This window comes from Lactuca sativa, chromosome 6 (genome assembly GCF_002870075.4).
Source record: "Lactuca sativa cultivar Salinas chromosome 6, Lsat_Salinas_v11, whole genome shotgun sequence".
NCBI lineage: Eukaryota > Viridiplantae > Streptophyta > Magnoliopsida > Asterales > Asteraceae > Lactuca > Lactuca sativa.
In genome coordinates, this window is record NC_056628.2 from 57,048,784 (window position 1) to 57,059,931 (window position 11,148).

Sequence of the window (11,148 nt, forward strand, 5' to 3'; positions counted from 1 at the left end):
CGAAATTTGTCAGCCCTTTGGCTCCAAAGAAGACACAAATGATGCTTGCAAGAATTGTGTCAAAACTCTTTCATTCTCTCTTTTATATAACGGCCAAAAAGTGAAAGAAGACCATAAAGCAAAAGCATGGACAACTTTGTTCCAAGCATGACATGAATTGATTAAACAATTCAAAAGTGATCCATGCTTGGTATCCTCTTCAAATTTCGAAAAACCTAGCACAAGAGAAGACAAAAGTTGTCTCATGGCTAGTTTTTATATATATATATATATATATATATATATATATATATATATATATATATATATACATATTATCTTTATAAAAATCAATCATTTTTATAAAGAAGTCCCAATATATATATATATATATATATATATATATATATATATATATATATATATATATATATAGTCATATATAAATATCTTATTTTATATAAAACTATCTTTTATATAAATTGTAACTAGCTTATTTTATATAAAACTACTTTCTTTATAAATTGAACTAGTTTATTAAGATATATATATATATATATATATATATATATATATATATATATATATATATAACTTATAAATAATCATACTTTATGATATATTTCATAAGTTGTTATTTCTCCAATAAATATTATTTCACAAATAATAAATTCCCAATTAGTAAAATATTATTTTCATGAAACAATAATTTTCCAATTAAATACAAGTGTAGATATATTTATTAATAATCAAATTACACTAATAAATAATCAATTGATAGTAACTTGCTATATGGTGTGACCCTATATGATCATATATTATTAGCAATATCATTCTATAATGACTTTTGGGCATACAAGATCTTTCACTAAGTCTATTTCAACTCATATGCCAGCTCAAGGCTGTGTGAGGTCTATTTCACCCCCGGGTCTATTTGACCCTCGGGTCTATTTCAACTCATATAGCAGGACAAGGCTGTACCGAGTCTATTTCACCCCACATACATATAGAAAACAGGCACACAAGCATACAACACATACAACATAAGTCATAAAGACTACAAGCACATACAATCCCTAGTGTCCTATAATATATTTAGCAAACTCACCTCAGTCTACTAGTTCATTTGTCCAACCCTCAGGGTAAAATACCATTTTACCCTTCCCTCACTTGGCCTAAAAACCAAGTCCCAAACTCAATGACACTAAAAGCCCAATAATGGCCTAATTCCTAAAGGACACCCAATGCCAAATATGGGACCGGACCTAAGAAGGCCCACAACTTAACAATGGCCCAAAGTCAGAAACGCTAGTGGCCCAACAAGGCCCAAAACCCTAATAGTCAAAAAATGGCCTAAGCCACAAAAGCCCACTGGTCGAGTACGCTAAGCGTACCCCTAGTATGCCCGACGTACTAGGTTACTTCACAGAGTCGAGGATCCAGATGCCTACGTGAAACGTATGCTTGGGTATGTCTGACATGTGCATTCTATAGCCCATGAGATGGATATCAAATTTTACAGTAAATGTAGCATTATATAACCCATGATATTCATCTTATTAACTAATTTAATAAACATGTGTCTAAGTCAGTAATGAAACTGATAAAATATATGTTACATGGAAAAGATCGTCAAATCATTTTAGTTTGAGACTTATTCGTAAATTAGGATAAAATAATTAGACTTTAATAAAAATTGGTAGTAATGAAACCGATAAACCGAAAAAAAATAGTCAAATCGTTATTTTTAGTGGTAATTTTTCTTTTTTTGTAAATAAATTTTAGTTTTAGACTTTTCGTAAATTAAGGTAAAATATTAAAATTTTTATTTCAAGATTTTCCTTTTTTTAATAGTTATTGTAGTCGTAAGTTGTTTATTAGCATTTTGGTAAATGTTTTCTTGTAGATTAAAATATTTTCCGACATTAATTATTTTTTTTCCACTTTATGGTATTGATGTTAGAAATCTGTTCCAAACTTTAATACATTATATTAAATAATTTGGAAATTTATAATGTAATTAATCTACAAGATGTTTATATCGATTGTGTAATCTACATTTTAATGGTTAGAAGATTAAAAAGCTTGCCTTAAAGGTATATTATCTCAATTACATTTTTTTTTTAAGATGAAAAATAATATGATTACATATATAAGAACAATAAATTATTACACATATTTATTTAATATATTACTTCTTAATATAATTAAAGGAAGTTAATCCGTATACAATAATTTTTCTATATACATATCAATTAGTGTTTTAAAATGTTGTATTTTACAACTATATAATGCAGGACAAAAAGACATTATATACGAATCACTTCCCAAAATGAAATAGCAAAACATTAATGTTATAATTAAATTGTCAAAAATTTATATTATAGGTTATTATTATTATTATATACACAAAATTAAATTTCCATAAATTTTCTGAATCCCAACTGAAATATCCAAATTAAATAACCACGAGCGTATACAAGCGAAGTGTTGAATGGAGTAAGCCATGACATACCCACCGCTTCACAAGTTGTATCTCTCACTTAATTTACGCATGCGTTACTTATGACATATTCTCGTAATCTCATTTCCCCAACTGCCCACCACTCTCTTTTTCAGAAATTGTCAATTTCACCCTTCTCTTTCTCAATCCAGCTTATAAATACACAAACACACTCATATGACTCAAGTCACAACCATATCTCAAACGATCATCATCAACAAAATGGACCTTCAATTTTCATTTTGCTTTGTCTTCTTCACCTTCACCGCCGTTTTCTTCCTCTTCTCTTTTTCACTTTACATCCTCCGCCTTAATCGCTGCTGCAACTGCGACGTCTGCACCGCCTTCATCACACGGAGTTGGGCGGCTGAGTTTGTGAATCTTTCAGACTGGTACACCCATCTCCTCCGTAAATCGCCAACAGGCACCATCCACCTCCATGTACTCAACAATATAATTACATCGAACCCTGATAACGTTGAGTACATGCTCAAGACAAACTTCGATAACTACCCAAAAGGAAAAGCTTTCTCAACCATCCTCGGAGATCTTCTCGGCCGAGGTATTTTCAATGTCGACGGAAAGTGCTGGAGGTTTCAGAGAAAAATGGCGAGTTTGGAACTTGGGAGTGTGTCTATTAGATCACACGCTTTGAATGTTGTGGTAGATGAGATTGAATCTCGGCTTATTCCATTATTTTCATCGGTTGCTGAGAACAAAGACGGCGCCGTTTTGGACTTGCAAGATGTATTCAGAAGGTTTTCTTTTGACACTATATGTAAATTCTCATTCGGGTTAGACCCGGGTAGCTTAAAACCATCACTACCCGTTTCAGAACTCGAGTCCGCCTTTGATCTGAGCTCTAAGCTTTGTGCTGAGAGAGCCATGGCGCCGTCTCCATTGATATGGAAAATCAAGAGACTTTTCAACATAGGGAGTGAGAAAAACCTAAAAGAATCCATCAAGATTGTGAAAAGAATGGCCGATCAGGTAATCAAGACACGAAGAGAAACGGGTTTTTCTTCAAATAATGATTTGCTTTCAAGATTCATGGGTTCCATTAGTGACGATGATTACCTCCGAGACATCGTCATCAGTTTCCTTCTGGCCGGAAGAGACACGGTGGCGTCCGCGTTGACCAGCTTCTTCTTGTTAATGTCACAAAACCCGAAAGTCGTGAAAAAGATCCGTGAGGAATCTGATCAGGTCATGGGTGAGACCCGTGATACATTAGCCAGCTTTAAAGATCTACAAAACTTGCATTACTTGCAAGCAGCGCTTCACGAAAGCATGAGGCTTTATCCACCAGTGCAATTCGATTCCAAATTCACTAAACAAGAGGACGTGTTACCTGATGGGACTTTCGTGAGGAGAGGGAGTCGGGTCACATACCACCCGTATGCAATGGGTCGTATGGAGCGGATATGGGGCCCCGATGCCTTGGAATTCAAGCCTGAAAGGTGGATCCGAAATGGGGAGTTTAAGGCAGAAAGTGCATATAAGTATCCAGTTTATCAAGGCGGGGTTAGGGTTTGTTTGGGGAGGGAGATGTCATTGGTTGAAATGAAAAGTGTTGCCTTGTGTTTGATTCGGAGGTTTGACGTGAGAGTGGTGAACCCTAGCCAGGCACTACGGTTTGCCCCGGGGCTTACTGCCACCGTGAGTGGTGGACTCCCGGCGGTGGTCCGGCCAATAGATCTGCAGTCTAGTTAACGTACACTTGTGCAGTGGTGTCTTAATTTACAAGTATAGAAAAACACATGCGGAATGAGTGCAACTGTAATGCTGTTGAGATGTAGATACACAACTGTTTCTTACTACAGTAATCCTGAATCCTGATCAGTAAAATATTTAACTTATAGTAATTCTTTTTGTTAACTTACCTATCGATCACATAGTGAACACACACATCGAAAAATGTATAGATTCAAGCAAAATGTATATAAAAGTTAAATTAAATTAGAATAATTCTATAGGACCCAAGGTAGCAGTGTGGTCCAAACCGTTTTGAAGTCCGAGGTAAAAACAAATATGAAACACTTTTAAATTAAAATTTTTTAATGAACTGAAAGAACAAAAATAAAAGTATAATAAAGTTTAACAATTATAAGAATAATAGATGAATACAATTGAAACAAACCAGTAAGATCTTATCTCAATCTTCCAAACATCTTTTCAATGCTTCTACCCTGCTCATTTCCAAGAACATGTATCACCACATTAGATATAGGTTTATATCATGATCACATACACTTATTAGCTTTTGTAGTTGGGGCTAAATCAAACTTCTAAACAACTTGACAATCTAATCATAAACATCATTACCTTTATTAGTAAAACAGTAACATAATCATACAACCAATTTTACATATCCGGATTGAACCACAACTTATAGTCCAGAAAATGAAATAAAGAATAACATTTATTAAACAAAATTTTGAAAGTTTTGAAAGCAAACCAAATTCAAAAACTATGTACTAATTTACCCCTTAATACCCCTTCATATTAATAAAAATTTAGTCTTTTTAGCAACTGATCATGTAGCAGAAATCAAGAAAACAACAAAAGAAGATTTTTTTTTTTTCAAAAAGTCTTTGCAAAAATAGGATGGTTTTAAATCAATTTGCAAAAATAAGGTGGTTTTATCAGAAGTTTCAGTTTTAGTCCTTATATAATTTAAATTTTAAACTTATAAATTATATCTTAGTTACTATTTTTAAAATGTTTCATTTTTGATATTTTTAATTTCTATTTTAAACCCTTTATGATCATATTTTCTATTTACAAATCTTATTTTTAAATTGTTATTCTTTGATATTTTTTATATATTAAAGATAAATTTATTTATTAAAATATAACAATAGTCAACACCTTCAAATATATATCGATATGAATATGTTATCTAAAAAAATATTAAAAATCAGTATATTTATAAATTTTGTGTTTTATTATCTTTTACAAAATATAAAAATTCTTTTACTATTCATGATAAAAAAAACACAATTATTATACATCTGATAAATTAAACAAATCACTGTTCGCGTAATAAAACAAACACCTTCCTGCTCATCTGAAAAAAGCAAGAGGCATTGTCAAATCACATATTTTCAATTCATTTTTTGGCACTATAATTTTATTATACTGAATTCAATTTTTTCTCACAATTTCTTCATCAAATAACTATTCTCTCAAATGTGTTCTTAGTTTATTTTATCATTCATTCACGTTTTCATCTTCAGTTATCGACCTTTTTTCATCTCTTAATCATAAGGTACGTATTCTTATCTAAATTGCATAGATTTAATGTGAAACATTATATTTATCATTATAATATTTGTATTTTATCTTATTATTTATTATGCAGTTACAATTTGATAACGTTATTACACTAATTGAAAACATTACTCAAGAACAAGTAATGTGGCCTTCAAATACTAGTTTTGTAGATCTTCTTTGTAATTGTGAAGTATCTGAGCCTATTCAATCTCATGATTTTTGTGGCCAATCCCACAAATGTACCATTTCATTTGCCTGATGATGATAGATTTGAGGCAGATGATGCCTTCAGATTTGATGAACCCAACTCCCCACTTAGTGAAGATGATGTTAGTGAGTCAGTAAGTGATGTTGGGGACGATTCTGATGATGTTTGTGAAACTCCAGTTCTGAACTTTATGAATGATATTGAAGATGTAGGCGATGACGACTTAGGTGATTTCCAAGATAACATTCATATAGATTGTTCGAAGGAAACATAAAACAAAATAAGGCTAGGAGTGTTATTTGAAAGTAGGGAGCAGGTAAAAAAGGTAGTAGCACTTTGGTCGATTGCCCAAAATAGGGAGTTTAAAGTTTATGAAAGTAAAAGTAATTATTAGGTAGCAAAGTGTAAGACTTAAAGTGATGAAGGAGAAAGTTCAAATAGTTTGTCTTATACACCACAATGTGCATGGTATGTTCGTGCAATGAGGAAGCAAAATCACCATATGTGGAAGATTACACGTTGGGTTGATACACAATTTTTCTTGGATCTTGTGTAGGAAATAATAACTGAAATTTAAATTATGCAACTGCTGCCTTATACATCCTCCACCACGTATGGATCTTACATTCAATAGAACTGTGCAACTTTTTACAAAACACAATGATATTGAAATGCAATGCAATACACCTCGACCACCACGTATGTGGCGTCTTTTTGTTAACCATGCTACTCATGCACAACGTCATAACTTATCTGAGTTTGGCTACTCTGAAGGTGTCTACAGAATTATAACCAAGTTACAGATAAATGAAACCGGAAGGAATACACATAATGCCCATTATTATCAACATATATGTACATGTGGTAAATGGCAGATGGAAAGATTCACATGTTCACATGCTCTTGCTCTATGTCAGTTCATAGTGGATAACCCTCTTTGCATTGTGAATATTGTTTACACTACTATAACGTATAAACAACAATACAATTACACTTTTTCACCACTTCCTCACGCTGATTATTGGTTGAAATCAGATTGGAAGATTGAAGCAAATAACTCAAAATTTGTTATTTGTCGAGGGACAAGGCATGTAAATCGAAATCATAATGTGATGGATGTTCGTTAGCCTGATGAACCCCGTAGATGTGGATTATGCAATTAACCTGGCCATATTCGAAGAAAATATCAAATTTTGAACCAAGATTTAGGGCAATGTGAAATTTGTAATTTTTATTGATCTTGTAATTTCACGTCTAATTTGGCTTGCATTTCACGTTTAATGTAGCTTGTGTTTTATGTTGAGAAAATATTTTAATTTCTTAATGTCGTAATATATTTGATTTCCGTATCAATTTGAGGGTGTTGACGGAATTTTAATAATGGTAAAAGTTGTTAATATTAATATTTGTCAGAACCATGGTTGTAAAAAATCGGTCCGGTGGCCGATTAATCAGCACCTTGGCACTTGGCGGCCTCCAAACGCCTACAAATAGGTGTTAGAGGGTTAAACTAGGCGGCCTTGGTCAATATCTGTAAAAGTCGGCTCAACTCAGACCAAATCGGTCAAACTTGGACCTAATCAGTCCGTCTAAATCTAAAGGACCCACCAACTCAAAGGAGATAGGTTGCCTTAAACATAAGTGCATTTGTTCTCTTAGGGAGGATTCCCTTTTATAGAGTATTTTTCCTTGATAGAATGTTCCCAGCTTCGATGTGGGATGCTCATATATGTTTTTTGCATCTCGTTCTTCCCCAATTTTCTTTATGATTTGACTTTTCCCCTGCTCGACTCCCACTCCTCCCCTGCTGCCGTTAGTCTTTTGCCATCATCTTCTGCCACAACATCAATGGAACGACATCAAACTGAGCACCGTCAGATGGAAAGTACTGAACTCAATCAACAATCAATAATCGGGTAATCTGGAAAGGATTGGTGAGGATGAGATGAGGTCGAATCGAGGGTGAAGAAAGATGAGGTCGAATCGAAGAAAAATGAGGGTGAAGAACCTGAACCACAGGTGGTCTAACTCCTCTTTTCTTCTTTTGTTCTTCGCTTCTTCTTATTTCACGTAACAAGATGGGTGGTATGTTATGTTTATCTATTATTTCTCTTATAAATCATCTTGGGATATTATTATGACTTATTCTCATATCCTGCGTTGATATGCTTACTTTTTAAAAATTGTGATATAATACGACTTCTACTGGCATCGACTTGCAAATGTTATCAGATATAAATGTGATCAGATATGAAGGTGCTGATGTGCAGGGCTCAAACTTGTTTTGGAATTATGAATTATATATTTTTTTTTATTATGAAGAACTTGTTATCATCAATGTTAATTCATGGAGCCTGGTGTACATTACCTACAATTAACCATTTAAAATTGTTGATCTCTTTTAATGTGCTGAAATGTTAAATTACATGCATAAAATTTATTTTGTAGTGTTTAGGTTGTTGGTTATTGGTCTACTTCTCTTTGGTTGGTCTCTTGACCAGTTTGCCCTTAGGGTAGTTTTATTATAATTCTCCATTCTATTGTAAGATTGATGGGTTTATAAGAATCATTACATCCATTTCCAATATTTTTAAATATAAATCTTTGCAATCTTCAGTTTTTTGTTTTAATTTTTTTGAGAAACCGTATTTCCCCTATCTTTTTATATTTAAAGGGCCTCACGGAATTAGTTGTAATAGTATTTGTAATAGTGTGGAAGTGACTTTCAATTTATATGCACAAACAAAAAAATGGAATTAGTTCTAATAGTGTGAAATTAACTTTGAATTTATATGCACAAACAAAAAACTAGATTCGTTAGTTTAATTGTGTGATAATTTTTTTAATTCTTAGGATTAATGTTATATTTATTAACTTGTTAATTTGTTTACTTATATTCTTAGGATTAATGTTATATTTATTAATTTTTTAATAATTATTTTAATAATTAATGATTCCCGATTAATTCTCGTCTAACCGATTAATCTATTGACCTCAGTCCACCGCCGAGCTACCGTCGAGTGATTTTTGCAACCTTGGTCAGAACTAATATATAAATTGTTATTATTATTATATACTTTTAGTAAACAGTTTGGTAAATAATATATAAAAACTGCCAAAAGATAATTTAAAAAAAATTGAATAGTAACAATGATATAATATGAGGGTTCAAACTATAAATTACGTAAGGACTAAAAATGAAACTTTTGGTCAAATCACCCCCATTTTTGCAAAAGAGATTTAAAAAAGACCTTATTTTTGCAAAGGGTTTTTCTAAACACCTCGTTAATGCAAAAAAAAAATGTAACTAATAATAATTATATACCTATGAAATAAAAGCTAAAATTAAAATTACTTTAGAAAAGAATCCACCCATATCATATGTTTTGGTCAAAAATAACTTTAGTTTCGTAATCAAATTAGTAAAGATTGTGTAATATTTTAGGTAAAAATTTAATTATAAACTGGTAAAGATCTTGAAATATGTTTAAGATCTTGGATGCGCTGAATATCTTGGGCATAAGATAGTAAAATTAAGATTTGCAAAAGTGATCGTAATTGTTTGACTTATTCAGAGGTACAAATATGTCTGTGAAAAATGGGATAAAAGTAATATTTATGTGTTCATTGGTTGAATAAAGTTATAAATGTAAAGATATTCCAAAAATGTCAACATACTAGAGAGTATCTTGAGTTTGTAATTGAGTAAATATAGTACTACACTTAAATAAACATTTCGAAAAGGTTTATATGTAATAAAACGAATCAATTCGTAAATGATAAAATATTAGGGATAACGTCACTGTAGCACAATGAGCTTTTGTGATTTGTCCGACTTGACCAATTATGTTTTTTTCTTGCGCATTAGGTCATCTAACTTTTACTGTACATGTCAATTAGGTCATTATCGTTAGTTTTTAACCATTCCTCCGTTAACTAGTTTTCTAAATTACACGAATGGCCCCTATGGTTTAAATTTCTTTCGTAATTAGTCCTTATTAGCCATGTTTTAAATCACATGACTAAAATTACCACAATTCTGAAACTCTAGGGACCAAAGTGCAACATTGTCATCGTCTTCCCTAAATTCTTTCGTATGCTAACTTACCCGACGCTCTTTCAAAATCGATCAAATATGTTGAATCTGATAAATTTATTATTATTCATAATTTGTTGGTATTAAGTTATTTTTGATACTTAAAAGCCTAATCAAATGTCAGTCAATTTCCTAGAGAAATCGTGACGGCAGTTGAAACGAAAGCCAAAAAGATTACCACTGGGCCGGCGGCGATCCGAAAACTCCGGTGATTGATTCTAGACGGAATTCGAGGTTAAACCCAGAAACCACCGAGCTCCGGTCACAGAGAAAGAGAGAGAAACAGATAATCCGATCAAATCTACATTCTCCTTTACTTGAAAGAGCAAAATCACAGATTAATTTCAAAGTCTCCGGTTCACCACCCAAAAAAGAAATCGAGAATGAAAAGGGTCAGTTTCCGGCGAATAGGGTGTCACCGAAGAACAGACCTTAGGCTAGAAAAACTATGATCTTCCCGAACCCCCTTTTCCATTCAACAACTACTTCACAAAACCAACAATTTTGCAAAACAAGGTCGTCGGTGATTACAAGAACCCGTCAGACCACCCCTCACAAGTTTCTAATCAAGACGCCGCCGCCTCCTATTGCCATGGCTAAATTTCAAGTAAAGATTCGCAGTCCACCACTTTTTATATCTCCGACCAGACCCAAAACGGCCAGCGCAAAGAAGAAGACGATGTCACCGCCTAAGAACGTCTCCACGTCAGCAAAGCTGCAGAGGTCGTTTTCACCGTCGAGGTTGGCGACTAGATTGGCTTCGCCGTTGATGCTTAGGAACCCACCGATTTGCGTATCTCCAACTAGATCCAGGGTGGCTACCATGTAAAAGATTTTTTTTTTTGGTTTTCAGATTTTTATAATCATAAAATAACAATAATCTGCAATTTGTTCCCAAAATGACAATGTTACACTTTGGTCCCTAGAGTTTCAGGATTGTGGTAGTTTTAGTCGTCTGATTTAAAACATGGCTGATAACGACCAATTACGAAAGAAATTTAAACCATAGGGGCCATTCGTGTAATTTAGAAAACTAGTTAACGGAGGAATGGTTAAAAACTAACGATAATGACCTAATTGACATGT

General features: G+C 32.9%; 1 protein-coding gene and 1 pseudogene across 1 annotated transcript; both read left to right on the forward strand.

Moving 5' to 3' along the window:
- Positions 1-2,417: 2,417 nt before the first annotated feature.
- Positions 2,418-4,347, forward strand: LOC111905399 (cytochrome P450 94C1). The gene has a single exon (XM_023901102.3). It carries the CDS (start codon positions 2,660-2,662, stop codon positions 4,193-4,195), a length of 1,536 nt encoding a protein of 511 aa, XP_023756870.1. The 5' UTR covers positions 2,418-2,659; the 3' UTR covers positions 4,196-4,347.
- Positions 4,348-6,580: 2,233 nt separating this feature from the next.
- Positions 6,581-10,891, forward strand: LOC111905429 (probable microtubule-binding protein TANGLED; annotated as a pseudogene).
- The last annotated feature ends 257 nt before the right edge of the window (positions 10,892-11,148 follow it).

Coding starts and splice junctions, on each gene's coding strand:
- LOC111905399 (XM_023901102.3), top strand. CDS start 2,660: ATGACTCAAGTCACAACCATATCTCAAACGATCATCATCAACAAAATG.